The 16,101-nt window shown below is 40.7% G+C and overlaps 1 protein-coding gene across 2 annotated transcripts; it reads left to right on the forward strand.

Moving 5' to 3' along the window:
* The first annotated feature begins 1,615 nt into the window (after positions 1-1,615).
* Positions 1,616-15,970, forward strand: CCT8 (chaperonin containing TCP1 subunit 8). Of its 2 annotated transcripts, XM_041734875.1 has the most exons (16): positions 1,616-1,773; positions 4,335-4,425; positions 5,044-5,123; positions 6,371-6,520; positions 6,964-7,144; positions 7,256-7,317; positions 8,657-8,794; positions 9,867-10,045; positions 10,806-10,872; positions 10,946-11,033; positions 11,116-11,231; positions 11,931-12,002; positions 12,077-12,241; positions 12,539-12,658; positions 15,320-15,424; positions 15,744-15,970. In XM_041734875.1, exons 1-15 carry the CDS (start codon positions 1,714-1,716, stop codon positions 15,410-15,412), a joined length of 1,662 nt encoding a protein of 553 aa, XP_041590809.1. In that variant the 5' UTR covers positions 1,616-1,713; the 3' UTR covers positions 15,413-15,424; positions 15,744-15,970. The 2 variants fall into 2 exon arrangements, with proteins under 2 accessions (XP_041590809.1, XP_041590810.1); XM_041734876.1 differs by lacking the exon at positions 15,320-15,424.
* The last annotated feature ends 131 nt before the right edge of the window (positions 15,971-16,101 follow it).

Genomic DNA, 16,101 nt, shown 5'->3' on the forward strand with positions numbered 1-16,101 from the left:
ATAACAGGAATAAATCCATAACATTAACCTACACATTTTTATTAAAAATGACTCTCTTGGAGCACCTGAGTAGCTCAGTCGGTTGGGCATTTGACTCTTGATATCAACTGGGTTCATGATCTCTGGGTGGTGGGACGGAGCCTCCCCTACGTGTCCCCTTTGGGCTCCCCCCTAGGGAGAGAGTCGGCTTCGCTCCTTCTCCTTCTCCTTCTTCCTTTCCGTCTGCCTTTCCCCCCACTAGTGCATGCTCTCTCTCTCTCAAATATATAGATTATCTTTTAAAAAACTATTTTTCAAAGCCAAATGAGGAGTAGCATTGTTTTACATTTTTGTAAACCTTTTATATTTGCCTTAATAAAAAGACTGGCTTCTCATGCCCTTTGCATTCAAATTGCTCTAATCACACACATCATGAATCTCTGGAAAAACCTCCCAATCAAAGAAGGAGAAATTAAAAGTCATCTTCTTATAAAAATAGTTTTGTCCTGATGGACCTTGACCTTAAGGTTGTGATGAGCCTCCAAGGCCCCCCGGAACACACTTTGAGAACCCTTCATCCCTTACAATGTTTCCCAACAAGTGGTTCACACATATCATTTGGCTTGATGTGGCAAAAAAAAAAAAAAAAAAGGTTTTATTTCAATAATTATGTATTTCAAGTGCTTATTAAAAAAAAAAAAGAAGTTATAACTGATGATACACTTGACCTATCTGATTATTCCTTCAGGTGCAGCAAATCGGTCCCAATTAAAAAAAATTAATAATAATAATAAGCAATTGTCAAGTGTCCTCGTCAAAGAACCACAGTCGAGCCAAAACGTTCTGCTTTGTCTGCATTTTCCAGAAGGGTGGAATTCCTTCCACAGAGTGAAACTATTCTCCTAAAAAATATCACCATTCGCATTTTCGTGATTTCGTGAAATCACAGGTTGATGTGGGGAGACAGGTCGGGCTTTAAGATTCCGGGAGCATAAAAAAAAAAAAAAAAGATTTCTATTTCCAGGAAGAAGCAGAAAAGAGGAATATAGGTAAATGGCTAAGGGCTCGTGGCTGGTCATCAGCCGGGTCTGGTGGGGCCCGCAGCCTGGCATTGCTCTAGCGCTGTGACCGCGAACGAACTGCCCTTCGCAATAGAGTCACCTACGGGCCATTAGCCACGATACCGCACGGGAGGCAAACGGCACAGAGCCCGGCCCCGACGGGCACTCGGCGGCTCGTGGGTCCCTCGACGCTCGGCATCCCCGCGGGCGCTGCAGATGCTCGCCCAGGGGCGCAGGTGCTCAGCCTCGGAGGAAAAAAAAAAAAAAAAAAAAAAAAAGCACGACCTGCCCCGATGCCGTGGCTGGAAGACGAAGAGGAGTGGGCTGCAGGTCAGAAACGGCAGGAAGCAAACGCCCCGACCCGACCTCGGACCCCACAAAGGGGTTACCACGGAGCGAGCCCGAAGACCGAGGGGCGCGCTCGGCGATCCGCCCCGTCGATCGATGCGATCGAGGCTCGTCAAGTCAGTTCTGGCGGCGGCGGGGGAGGCTTTTTCTCGCGAGGCTTCAGAACGAGCAGGCCGCGGAAGGGGCGGGCCCCGTTGGAGGGAAGGGAGGAGCGCGAGAGGTCGCGCGCGGCGCGCGGCGCGCGGCGTTCCCAGGAGGCTTTGCGTGCCCCTCGCTGCCTCCGGGATCTTCCGAGCGAGCGCGTGAGCGGCTGCCTGCACCGGCCATGGCGCTTCACGTCCCCAAGGCCCCGGGCTTTGCCCAGATGCTCAAGGAGGGGGCGAAGGTAAGGCGGCGCGGAGGAAGGGAAAGCGACGTGGGGCTGGCGTAGGGCTGCGGCGGCCGGAGCGAAGGAGAGGGGCCTGCCTGCGGGCCGCGCGTGCTCCCCGGGCGCAGCGGTCGGGGGAGGGAAGATTCCAGAAAGGGAGGGGAGGGAGGCCGCGGGATTCGCGTGCTTTGCCTCGCAGCCCGGCAGCCCCACCCCTGAAGCCAGGCTCCTTTGGCTCCTGACCCCTCAGGGATGTTGGAGGGTGAAGTTGTCCGGGGAACCGCGAAGCGTGTTGGCGCGGTTCGGGGAGCGAGGAGAGGGGGCGGGGCCGGCTGTCGGCAGCTGTCCTGGGAGGGGACCCGAGAGGGAGGGCCCCGGGGTTCCGTTACGGGGGGGCACGGCACTCTCCAGCCCAGCGAGTGCTGGGGGTGCTAAAGCCAGCCCTCGGGGCTTGCCTTCCCCGCCTGAACACCTGAGCGCGGGGGACCCCCGGGTGGCGCGGCGCAAAACCGCCGCCTGCAGCCCAGGGCGTGACCCTGGAGACCCAGGACCCAGTCCAGGTCGGGCTCCCTGCATGGAGCCTGCTTCTTCCTCTGCCTGTGTCTCTGCCTCTCTCTCTCTTTCTCTCTGTCTCTAACAAATAAATAAAATATTTTTAAAAAAATAAAGATTTGAGCAAAAGATGGTACCTTTGACATGTAACCATCTGACTTTGTAAGTAAAAGGGGCACCTTGGACTAATTAAAACTACTTCATTTTGTGGGTCAGCTCATGAACGTCATTTCAGGAGCCTGATTTGTTTGAAGTACCTTCATAATAAGCGCGTCTGTTGTGTTCAGGTCCAAGTGTTCCTTCATTTGTCCCCCAGAGTTCCTATGCCAGACTAAGGAAATTGAGCTCACCTGCGGTTCAGTTTATAGTAACAGAGTCAGGGAACTAGGTTCTTGTTGGCACAATACACTTTGGAGGCCACAGGAGTATATCAAAGATCAGGGCTTAATGTAAATACTAGTAAAACAACTTTGCTGATAATGACACTGATTATAAAAGGCCAGACTGAGAATTTTTCATGGTATTTATTCTTTTTGGGGGGACCGAAATGATGATCGAATAAGGATAATCTCAAATGATGATAAAGGAAATGAAGAGTATTGTAGAAAAAATAAAACAAAAAGATTAGATAGAAAGCAGGTACCGTAGTAGAGAATGGCAGGAAGTAAGAAAGACTGCCTCCCTCAAAAAAGGAAAGGTCAGGGGTAGATAGAACAATTAAGTAAGATGTTCAAGAAAGAACTGGTAGCTGAGTATTAGGTGACAGAGGGAACCTGCCAGGATTAAACGGGCAGTGTTCCAGGCTGAGAAACCACTGGGTACAGAGGCCCTGAGGGTGGAGTGAGTTTGACCTGTTAAAAGAAAACAGAAAGATGATGGGGCTGAACCTCATTAAGGGAAAACAAGAATGGTGAGAGATGGATCTAAGAGTGATGGGAAACCATTGATGGGATCTGATTTATGATCACATGACTGTTCCTCAGAGAATGGGGGGTGGCGGGGAGCCAGCAGTGAGCGAGATCAGACTAAATGCTATTGTAAGAGCTCAGCTCTGGACTCTGAAGACATTGCTTCTAAAGTAGTAAACCTTGTTTAGATCATAGTTCCTTTTATGCATATTACAAAACCAACACTTTATGCTCCAGAACAGAGCTGCCTCGTAGAACTACCCATAATGACGGGAACGTTCTGTGTCAGTTCTGTCTAATGCAGTATCTACTGGACGCTTGAACTGTGACTAGTGCAACTTAGAAACTGTACTTTTAATTTTAATTACTTAAATAGTGACATGTGGTTAGTGACTACTGTACTGGGCATAGCAACTCTAGAAAAATGGTTCACGTGAACAAACAGGAGGCTCATGAAACCCATCTGAGGCCACAACTAAATCCCGGTTCTAAAAGAAGTCCCAGTGTAAAATTTGAGAATTTTCATGTTGTGAGCAATTCAGCAATTTCTCAATGTGTACACATTGGAATTGTGTTGCAATTCACAAAAACATTCAGAAGTCTGTATACTACGCATTTAGGGGCAGGTATGTTAAGTGGAAATTGCCGACAAACCAAAAACTGCTGGCTTTATAATGCTCAGGTTCCTAACCCAGTAAGGAGTATTCATATTTCATATTTTCAAATTTAGTCAAAAAGTAATAATAAATTCTGAGAAGATATTTTTACCTGAAATACCTCATTTGCTTTCGCTAAGGAACCACAGCATTCTTCCCTGGACTTTTCAGTACATTAAAAAAAAAAAATGACAGGTTTTATGTTTTGATGTGTAAGTGTGTACCTGTGGTCCCTAAAAATGTCACTTTATTCAACCAGTGAGCAAATTTATGGATCCTATGGATATCAAGCACCATGTTTTAACTCACGTAAACCTTGCTGGATTATTCTTTGAACAGTCCTATAGGTACTATTCTTATTATCCCCATTTCACAGATGAAGAAAATTCTTGTGTTCCACTGTTCTGTCTAATCAGAAGAGGTTTTGTTTCTGTTTTTTTGTTTTGTTTTGTTTTGTTTACAGCATTTTTCCGGATTAGAAGAGGCTGTGTATAGGAACATACAGGCTTGCAAAGAGCTTGCCCAAACAACTCGTACAGCATATGGACCAAATGGTAATTTCCAAATTCATGTTTTAAGAGCTACACTATTAGAATTTTATGTACTAGCTTCTTTAGTCTTTTCTGAGACTATTATATATATACATAAACTGGGACTTTTAGCCATCACACAGAAGTAATTTCATAGTTCATTTCCATCAGTGGAGTGTTTGCGGTTTTTAAGCAACAACTCAGATCTCTAGAAAAACAGGAATCAAAATACTACTTTTTTTTTTTTTTTTCATATTGGTGCCTTGGAATGATACTTAATATAAGGGAGAAAGTTCTCTCTTCCCTACTACCATCAGCTGAATTTAATTGATACGCATATATGGAAAGCAGTAAAACTACTTTTAAGTAGATTATTTTGTTCTTTCTACATGTTAACATAATTTACATTTATTGAGCAAAAATAAGATGGACATCCTTCTTAGTAAATGTTAGGATAGGAATAATATGTAGGTGCATTTAGGCTACTGTAGTTTTAAAGAGTAAGTAATATGTTTCAATATTTACAAGGTTATTTTAAGAATTAGATACAAACTTCTGTTTCTTGACTAGGTTTTTGGGGGTGTTTGGAGAAAGATTTGAGTGATAATGGATTCTTTGTTCTGACTTTTTTTTTTCTTTAAGGAATGAACAAAATGGTTATCAACCACCTGGAGAAGTTGTTTGTGACAAATGATGCAGCCACTATTTTAAGAGAACTAGAAGTAAGTTATTTCTTTGAAGCAAGAAATGTTTTGGTGATGTCAAAAATTAAGTATATATTAACATAGAAGAAACCTCTTAGGATAATGAGGCACTTTCCCCCCCAACTTGAAAATTTGTTATACAGATTTCCCTAATTATGGAGTCTTTAATTTTAACATCTTACCACTTAGATCTGAAAGCCTCCCAAGTTATTAATTTGTGGAGAGATTGGTTGTGATTAAAGTACATTTATTTGCTAATTATATCAAATTGAGTATGTTGTCTCATCCTATAGAGTAGGACACTGAAGTGAATGATTCCATAATGCAGAAGTAGCTGATATTTAAGACAGTGGTTTAAAAAAAATACAAACTATTTCTTCGGCTTTGTGAAAATAGTTGGTGGCATTTTGCTTTGTTCACCTGCAGTTTTGATGTTACAGAGTCTGTAGAATAGATAACTACTGGTAAGGTTGTGAGAAAGGTCTGGCACCTGAACATTTGAGAGCCATTCCTCATCTAACTGCTCTGTAGCTGAAAGATACTTTCAACTTCAAGGAATTTTCCTGAACTTAGCTCTTAAAGCATCAGAGCTTAATTTTTTCAAGTGAAACTGTAGATACGTTAACATTTCTCTGATTATCTAAATAACAATATTTTCTTAAAATGTGAACAAATTTAATTCCACAAGATGTTTCTGGAAGGACTAGTCATTGTGAGTGTTAATGTTGGACACTGATGATCAGAGGTTATTCAGGGAATATGGGATTATTACTTTAATAAAACCATAGCAACAGGGTGCCTGGGTGGCTCAGTCGGTTAAGCATCCAGCTCTTGATTTCGGCTCGGTCATGGGATTGGGCTCCCAGCTCAGTGAGGTGTCTGCTTAGGATTCTGTCCTTCTCCCCCCACTCGTGCATGCACACACATTCATGCTCTCTCTTTCAAATAAATCTTTATTTTTGCATATAATAAATTTCTGAACTTTATATGCAGAGATGTATGTAGTGGACAACTGACCATCAAAAAAAAGATGCAGTTTTAGATTTTCATTTGTATTGATGCATTTGTGCTGATGGTCATAGAGGGATTTGGATTGTCTTCTTGTGACCACACTACAATTAATATGTAGCATCGTGATTGAATGGAGTTACCTAGCCCACAGGGAGATTGGAGTCTGTTGATTTAAGAAGAAATGAATATGAAAAACTTTATGTTGCTTTAAGTATCAAATGTTTTAATATTTAAATTCAAATTCCTTCTACCAGGTACAGCATCCTGCTGCAAAAATGATCGTAATGGCCTCTCACATGCAAGAGCAAGAGGTTGGAGATGGCACCAACTTTGTCCTGGTATTTGCTGGAGCCCTTCTGGAACTAGCTGAAGAGCTTTTGAGAATTGGCCTGTCCGTTTCAGAGGCAAGTGTTCATTTTACAATCTACTCCTGTTTAATTTGTGCCTATTTATACAGGTGCTATAGGAATCATCATTGTAGGAATAGTTAACGTTGAACAGTTTACTCTGTGCCAGTTATTGTACATGTGCCTTATATGCAGTATCTTACTCTATCCTTACAAGAACACTGTATGGCCTATTAAAATTGTTTTATTTTAGATGAGGAAAGGGAAACAGAAAAATCTTACAATCTTGTAGCTAACAAGTGACATTAGCATTCAAATTCAGGCTGAATCATAAAAACCTGCCTTCTTGATTAGTGGGCTGTGCCATGATTGCTGTTCTGAAAGTATACTTTCTCGTTTTATGTGGAAAACAAATACCCATATTCTTGAGGTTGCCAAAATAGTTTTTTTTTAAGTCAAAGTTATGTCTTGAAGAAATATTTTTGCTGTTTCTATTTAAGGTCATAGAAGGTTATGAAATAGCCTGCAAAAAAGCCCATGAGATTCTTCCTGATTTAGTATGTTGTTCTGCTAAAAACCTTCGAGATGTTGATGAAGTGTCTACCCTGCTTCACACCTCCATAATGAGTAAACAGTATGGTAATGAAGTGTTTCTGGCCAAGCTTATTGCTCAGGCATGTGGTGAGTATATCAGTAGATGAAAAGCTCCAAAATAAAAATGTCGTAACGTGACTTAAGATGTTTGCTCTGTTGTCCCAATATATTCTCTGATATGTTTCATTTTCTTAACAGTGTCTATTTTTCCTGATTCCGGCCATTTCAATGTTGATAACATCAGAGTTTGTAAGATTTTGGTAAGTTGAGAAAATGTGTTAGTGTTGTCTACATAGGTCAATTATATTTTACAAAAAGAAAAAATGTTGGTGTTCACCTAAACCTAATGTTTACCCCAGGTTTTGAACATTTAGAACTTTGTGCCTTTTGAGGTATCATTTGTAACATTTTGATATTAGTTGGTTAAATTTTATTAAAGACTGTTGATCTATTATCTCCTCATAAAGTCCTCATTATTCCATGACAACTTGAAGGTTGAGAATAGTGTGTGAAGGAAATTATAAGTCTTGCATTCTTCATATGTGCTAAATTAAAACAAACTTAGAAGCCAGTTTTAAATGAGATAAAGTTCTGTTGCTCTACAATAATAGAATTCACATCTTAATGTTAGTATTGAAATAAGAGTATTTTTTTTTAAATGCTGTGTTTCGGGACGCCTAGGTACCTCAGTGGTTGAGCGCTTCCCTTCGGCTCAGGGCGTGACCCTGGGGTCCTGGAATCGAGTCCCACATTGGGCTCCCTGCATGGAGCCTGCTTCTCTCTCTGTCTGTGTCTCTGCCTCTCCCTCTCTGTGTCTCATGAATAAATAAAATCTTTAAAAAAATAAATAAAAATGCTGTGTCTTAAAATTGCAGTTGAGTTTAGCTTATGTAAACATACCTGCTGTATGTATTTGTATAGATGTATAAATATACCTGCTGTATGTATTTATATAGATGCTGTGCCTTTTCTGTCTCCATGTCGTGCTCCCTCCTCCCCCATAAATTGTAAGCTTGCAGGATCAGAAACTTTGCTTTGTTCTGTCTTCCACCCCCCGTACTAACAGCTGTGCTTGCTGCATTGGCACCCAGTATTTGGTGAGGGAGTGAGTGGCTTAGAGCCCTTATTTTCTTTCTTTTTTTTTTTTTTTTTAATTTTTATTTATGATAGTCACAGAGAGAGAGAGAGAGAGGCAGAGACACAGGCAGAGGGAGAAGCAGGCTCCATGCACCGGGAGCCCGATGTGGGATTCGATCCCGGGTCTCCAGGATCGCGCCCTGGGCCAAAGACAGGCGCCAAACCGCTGCGCCACCCAGGGATCCCTAGAGCCCTTATTTTCTGTCTTCACTTGCTCCCTGTGCACACTGAAGCCCTGCTCCCCCCCCCCCCCCCCCCCAATAACAGCAGCTCATTCCCAGTGATTTCTACCTCAAGCAGACTGGTGTGTTTTACATCCACTATCCCACTCCTTATTCCCAGGAGTCTGTGCCTGGGTATATTAACTTTATTTGGAAAAGGGTCTTTTTGGTATACACAAAATCAGCAACTGAGCCCTAATACTATTTTCATGAGATATTAATGATTTTCGTATTTCCTCAGGGCTCTGGCATCTATTCCTCTTCTGTATTACATGGCATGGTTTTTAAGAAGGAAACCGAAGGTGATGTAACATCTGTCAAAAATGCAAAAATAGCAGTGTACTCCTGTCCTTTTGATGGCATGATCACTGAAACTAAGGTATGTAGACTTCAAAACCTTGAAGTTAAAGGTAAAAATTTGAGGTTGCCTTTTTAGAGTGTTGTATGATTAAGTCTTTATGAAGAGATTGCTTTGTTTTATAATAACTAAAGATTACAGAATTGTGTGTTTCTTAAAATCAAATTCCTATTCTTTTTTGGATCCCTACTTATGCTACCTTTAAAATGGGAGGTGGCGGCAGTGTGGTTTGTGCTCTGATATTCAGCTCCCGACTCCCAGTAGCTCTTAACATGTTCAGCAAAATACTCACCAAGTGCAAGAACTGAGGTGCTCCTCATCATATATTTGAAAATTGAGGTCCTGTAGCATCCTGAAACAAAAACATGCTAATAGAACTTTAAAAATGATTGATTTGTTTCTAAAAATTCATGTTAGGTCATTTGAAGTTCTGTTTACAGGTTATTTCTGTTTTTGTCCCTAGAATTCTTTAAATCTGAGTTGATGGTTTAAAAGTCTCACAGGGGGGTACCTGGGTGGCTCAGTCAGTTAAGTGACAGCCTTCTCTGCTCAGGTCATAATCTCAAGATCCTGGGATCAAACCCCACATTAGGCTCCCTGCTCAGCGGGGAGTCTGCCTCCCTCTCCCTCTCCCTCTGCCTGCCACTCCCCCTGCTTATGTTCATGCTCTCTGTCAAATAAATAAAATCTTAAAAGTGTCACAGGTTGTAGATGGGCCAGGGGGAGTCCTTTAGTACACATTCTAGAAAAATTCTTGGGAACCACAACAGAGTAGTTTTGGTACACTAAAAGCAAAAGACAAATGACAAGGCGCCTGCCCAGCATATCTAAAAAATAGCAGTGTTTCTCCAACTTTTCCAACAAAATGCCTGTCAAAGATCAAAATGCATCAGTTTTGGGAGTGTGGGGGGGTCTAGCAATAAGTTGAGTTTTTTTTTTTACTTTCATACTATTTTGTATTGTTTCATAATGCGTATATAATTATTTTCACATTTTCTGCCAAATCTTTATTTCTTCAGTAAAATATTACCTGTGACTTCAAACACCACAGTAGTAAAATGGTTCTAAAGAGCATGTTTGCTTATTTTGCTAGGGAACGGTATTAATAAAGACCGCTGAAGAATTGATGAATTTTAGCAAGGGAGAAGAAAATCTCATGGATTCCCAAGTCAAAGCTATAGCTGATACCGGTGCAAATGTCATAGTAACGGGTGGCAAAGTGGCAGACATGGCTCTTCATTATGCAAACAAGTACAATATCATGTTGGTGAGGTAAGAGCTGCGTTCTACAAACATGTATTGGAAATTGCCTTTGACTGAAAAAAAAAAAAAAAGGAAATTGCCTTTGCTGGTGAAACCCCAAACACCTTCAATACACCATGAATTCATGACTGTTTAAAAAGGGCAAGTAGAAGATATTGGGTCAAATAATAGCAGGACTTAACTTGAACTAGAGGGACAGGAAACCCTTGTAAGAAAAAGTCCATTTATACTGAGAGCTGAAGGAGCAATCGACAGGTATTATTTGAAGAGGGAGAGAGAAAAGCATTCAGGCAAAAACAGCTTAAGAGACCAGACTCAAGCCTGGTACACACTATCAGAGTGTGGGATCTGGAATGTAACTTTAATCCATGAACCCATTTATGGGGCACAGGGGACAGCTTATGTACCCATTCCTATCCTTCTCACCACCTGACCGAATAAGCAGTGTAAATCCCTTCTCTTCCTTGGGGCTCATGCGATAACCCAGAGTAAAGGAAAAGTTTTCTATATTCCAGGCCTGCCTTAGTGTTTTAGAACTATAATTTGTGACTTTCTAGTGAGACTTGAACTCCCCCAATTCTGGACTAATGCCATGTACACCTGTGTCTGGATTGCACTGTGCAGTCCAGATCTATTTTGAGCTTAAATTCAGAATCCAAAGAATGTCATTTGGGAACTAGTGCAGAGTTTCCCCTCTCATCTCTGCATTTGATTATGTTATTTGATGGAATTAAAGCTTCTATTTTAAGGTCTTTGGGTTTTTTTAAAGGTTGAATTCAAAATGGGATCTCAGAAGGCTATGTAAAACAGTTGGTGCTACAGCTCTTCCTAGATTGGTATGTATTTTGGATATTAAAATGTAGTTGAACCTTTTGAATTATTTTTATTACAACAGTCATTTTCTTTTAGACTCCTCCAGTCCTTGAGGAAATGGGACATTGTGACAGTGTTTACCTCTCAGAAGTTGGAGACACACAGGTGGTGGTTTTTAAGCATGGTATGTAGAAATGGTCAAGTATGTTTATGTTAAGTGTGGGATGTTCATTTGCTCATATTAATACATTTAAATTTCTTAACAGAAAAGGAAGATGGTGCCATTTCTACCATAGTGCTTCGAGGCTCTACAGACAATCTGATGGATGACATAGAAAGGGCAATAGATGATGGTGTTAATACCTTCAAAGTTCTCACAAGGGTCAGTATTAGCAATAATAATTTAGTAATTTGTAAGGCTTCAAACAGTTGGCAGACAACTTCAAAATAAATGATTTCCGTAAAAGCGAAGTACCTTTTTTACTTAAGACTGAAGTGTCCATTGTTGATGAGTATGATAGTTTTCTAAGATGATTATGCAAAGAAATAGCAAAACAAGGCTTTTGATCTTAACTAGGTTGGTTTTTATTTTAAATGTACCTTTAGTTGCTTAAGCATTATTTTTAGCGCTTGTGTCTGTGGAAATGCAGGGGGAGGTATTATGTGCTGTTTCCATTCTTAACTTTGGTTCTTCCTTTTCATATACCAGACACAATATACCCAGATCACTCCATTGTTAAATTTGTAATTAGGACTTGGGAAACAATGCCCGTTTAAAAGCTTTAGTCTGGTGGACTACAGAATCGGAGAAGATTAGAAAACTTATGAATTGATTGGGATCCCTGGGTGGCGCAGCGGTTTGGCGCCTGCCTTTGGCCCAGGGCGCGATCCTGGAGACCCGGGATCGAATCCCATGTCGGGTTCCCGGTGCATGGAGCCTGCTTCTCCCTCTGCCTGTGTCTCTGCCTCTCTCTCTCTCTGTATGACTATCACAAACAAAAATAAATAATAAAAAAAAAAAAAAAGAAAACTTATGAATTGATTCTGAATAAAAAATAATTTCCTTTACTCTATATTTTAGGATAAACGTCTTGTTCCTGGAGGTGGAGCAACAGAAATTGAGTTAGCCAAACAGATCACATCGTACGGAGAGGTATAGCTTCCTCTGTATAAACTGTCATTGTGTTCCTTGAATAAAATACATTGCTAAGCACATTTTTGCTTTAGACACGTCCTGGACTTGAACAGTATGCCATAAAGAAGTTTGCTGAGGCATTCGAAGCTATTCCCCGGGCACTGGCAGAAAACTCTGGAGTTAAGGCCAATGAAGTAATCTCTAAACTCTATGCAGTACATCAAGAAGGAAATAAGAACGTCGGATTAGATATTGAGGTATTTGGGGAGAAGAAAAAAAAACACTGTGAACTTAAAACATACGATGGAACTAGTAAATTCCAAGGGAAAGTCAGAAAATGTTCTGATTTGTAAGCAAATGATTTTCATAAGCTTTGACAGAGTTTGTCGGATACTGTTTTCCTTTAAAAAGCCTTTGTTCTATAGTGTATGGGGGGGGGGTACTTTTACCTGGCAACTTCCTATGTAAGGAGCTGTGTTTTTATTGCTGAGCTAAACATTTTCACGTTACACGATTTAAAGTGAAAGAATGAAAATTGTTTTTTGTGCTAACAGGCTGAAGTTCCTGCTGTAAAGGACATGTTGGAAGCTGGTATTCTAGACACTTACTTGGGAAAATACTGGGCTATCAAGCTGGCTACGAATGCTGCCATCACTGTCCTTAGAGTGGATCAGGTGAGTGACAAGTGAATTTTTGATCTTTAAAAGTACTAATTTTTACATGGTTCAGTAGTCTTTTTTTCATGGAGCTGATTATTCTAGCCAGAGGTATATTCTTTTATTTTTTATTTTATTTTAAGATTTTATTTATTCATGAGACACACACACACACACACGCACACGCACGCACGCAGAGGGAGAAACAGGCTCCTTGCAGGGAGCCTGACGTGGGACTCGATCCCAGGTCCCCAGGATCACGCCCTGGGCTGAAGGCGGCGCTAAACCGCTGAGCCACCCGGGCTGCCCTATTTTTCATTTAGAAATGTTAAGGTGCCCCCCCCCAAAAAAGTGTAGGTTTTTTTTCTGTTACAGTTTTAGATTATACTTAGTATATCTCAGCTAGAATAAATGATTTCTCCAGTGAAAGAGACCTTTGCCATTTTTAAACTGGAATGGGTAAAACAAGTTTAAGTTCATAGTTTTCAGACATTTTTTAGCCTAGGGAACCCCTTTATACAAATAACATGGAGAAGGGGTCCACTGCGTCCTAATGTGGAAGACCCATAAAGCTCAGAAGTATGCAATATGCCACCAACTTAAGGAAAACGAAACCTCTAGTTGTTCATGGAGAGGATGGAACCTAGGTGCATAAAATTCTTTCTGCTGTGACAAATTACATCTTGAGGAACTAAAAGTGTTAAAAATCATAATATTTTGCCAGTTTTTTGCAGGGGGTGGTGGGAAGGAGACTGTAGGCAAAGAGGAGAGTAGTCAAGACTATTCTAGGTTCAGATAGAAGCCTAAATTGTCAAAAGGTGTTTTTCTGCAAAAGTTTTCTAGTAAGCTGTGAAATCCATTTTCCTACAGAATTCTAAAACTGATGGTTAAGCAGTGAGTTATTTATAAGCACGTGATAGAAAATTTTAATCACAAGGGGCATGGTTATAAATCCATTAGGTAAAAACCATGCCAAATTAATGCTCTTGGGAGAAGCAAGTTACAAGTAGAAATTCATGGAAAGGAAATTAGACTTACTCTAAGCATAACAAGGACCAGTTGATTGTAGTAAAACCTTCTGCCTCAGTGAAAGGAAGACCTTTTTTCTTAATTTTGGTCCTTGAGATGACCAAAAAGTAGAACTGAATATCCAGTTTCAACTCACTGGAAATAAATTGGATGTTCATGTCCTGGATATATTATTAATAGGGTGTTTTTCTCTCTGTGTAATAGGTAGTTTCCAGTAGAAAAAGATGGTTTTGGAGTAATAGTGATACACAGGCCTAAGAAAATGGCTGTTCTAAAATAAAAGTTAGCATGTGGCTAAGCATAAGGGAGAATAAAAATAGGGGACAGGAGAAGCTAAGTACATCGAAGCATGGGGTAAACTGGAATTGTAATGGTGGAAGTTCCTTAACGGAGGAACTTTTTTTTTTTTTTTTTTTTTTAATTTTTACTTATTTATGATAGTCACAGAGAGAGAGAGAGGCAGAGACACAGGCGGAGGGAGAAGCAGGCTCCATGCACCGGGAGCCTGATGTGGGATTCGATCCCGGGTCTCCAGGATCGCGCCCTGGGCCAAAGGCAGGCGCCAAACCGCTGCGCCACCCAGGGATCCCAACGGAGGAACTTTTTGAATGTCTGTTATCCAAGTGAGACAGTAATTGTAGTAATAAGTGCCTTCATCACAAAGGCACTTCTCAATTTTGGGTTTTAAACTGGGAAGCCTTTGTTTTGTTTCATGGTACAGCGGGTTGTTCATTGTGCGTCTGTGGCCGTTCCTAAATTCCGTATGTGAAGAACCCACCTGACTACCAGTAACCAGTTTACTATAATGAATTTGTATTTTTCAAGATAGTTATGACTAATTTTGTATAGTATGTGTTCGGGAGCGGGACTTAGAAATCAAGTTTTAAGTGTTGAATAATGTAGACCTGGGGTTCATCTTTGCTCAAATGTTTGACTAGTTCTGAAATTACAGTCCTCAAATCAACAGCATCAAGATCATGTAAGAATTTGCTAAAAATACAAATAAAATCTCAGGGCCCCAGCAGACCCACTGAATCAGAAATTCTGAAAGGAGGCCCAAGAACTGTTCTTGGTTCTAAGACTGTTCCTAATCCCTTTAATTCAGTCTGACCTTAACCACAATTAATAAAATGTTACGTGAAATATTTCAAGTTAGATTTCCTATAGAAGCTTCTGAAAAGGGTTGTTGAATCTATTAAAGGTGGTAGTGAAGATGTTTTATAATTTGTGTTGCTTGAGACACAAGCCAGACCCCTTGATGTTCTATAGATCTTAGTCCTCTAAATTTGGTTAAGCAACGAATAGTTATTTTCAGTTTTGAGATTGAGAATGTACATTAGAGTCTGAGAGTTCTGCTTTGAGGAAAGCCAGCTAATTTAATTTAGCTTGTCCCAATTTTATTTGAGCCCAAAGCTGCCACTGTTTTTTTTCTCCCAAACAAATCCTTTAAAAATGCTAGATGGTTCTACTTGGAACAAACTTAGGGCATTCTAGATAAATTAGGGGCTGCTGTATGTTCTTTTAGGTTACATATTTCGGTAATTATGAATACACATTTCCCGCCACTTGAATGGTTTTCATTTACAGATATTAGGAAATTTCAGTCTTGAACTTTTGTATATATTTTTATTTATGTACCAACCACTTTAGATTATAATGGCAAAACTGGCAGGTGGACCTAAAGCTCCTAAACCACAAGGAAACTGGGATAAAGATGATTGGCAAGACGAACTCCGTATATAAATAGCAAATCAGGTGCCAGATTGATTTATACTAGTAATGCATGCAGGTATTTTTCACATTGGGCTCATAGGGTTATTGAGTTACTGAAGTGCATGTGTTGGGATGCCCTTCACTAACATGTGTGGGGTTTGTTGCTGTTAAGGTCCACAGAAGCCGGCAAAGCATTGCTGGAAGCTAACAGCTTTGTGGGTAGTGTCTCGTGTGCCGTATGTAAGACTGCTGTTACTGACAGGACTGCTTCATCCTCCGTCAGTCTAATAGCAAAAGATTCTTTCTCTTCATTTTAAAGGTAGAGTTCCTAAGTATGTGCTTGTGGTTTTTATTTTCTCAGATCATCATGGCAAAACCAGCTGGTGGGCCCAAACCTCCAAGTGGGAAGAAAGACTGGGATGAAGACCAAAATGATTGACTGGCTTAGTTTTTTACTGTAGGTGAAGACTACATTTGTAATAGTAGTCTAGGAATTGCCTGATGTTTTCATATTTTACTTAAGTTAAGAAGTGTTTTGTGTTTATATCCTCAGCTGGATGATAAAATAAACATGTTGTTGCTGTCAAAGCCTCATTGTCTGATGAGCACTGTTATTCAGTGTAAATTCTCTGTTTGTCTCAGCCCTGGTAGTGAAATTAGCAGGAGGACATCGGGCAAGCCACTTAAGTAATTAGGGGCCAGTTCCAGCATATACCTGG

The sequence above is a fragment of the Vulpes lagopus genome, chromosome 20, assembly GCF_018345385.1.
Source record: "Vulpes lagopus strain Blue_001 chromosome 20, ASM1834538v1, whole genome shotgun sequence".
NCBI classification, from domain to species: Eukaryota; Metazoa; Chordata; class Mammalia; order Carnivora; family Canidae; genus Vulpes; species Vulpes lagopus.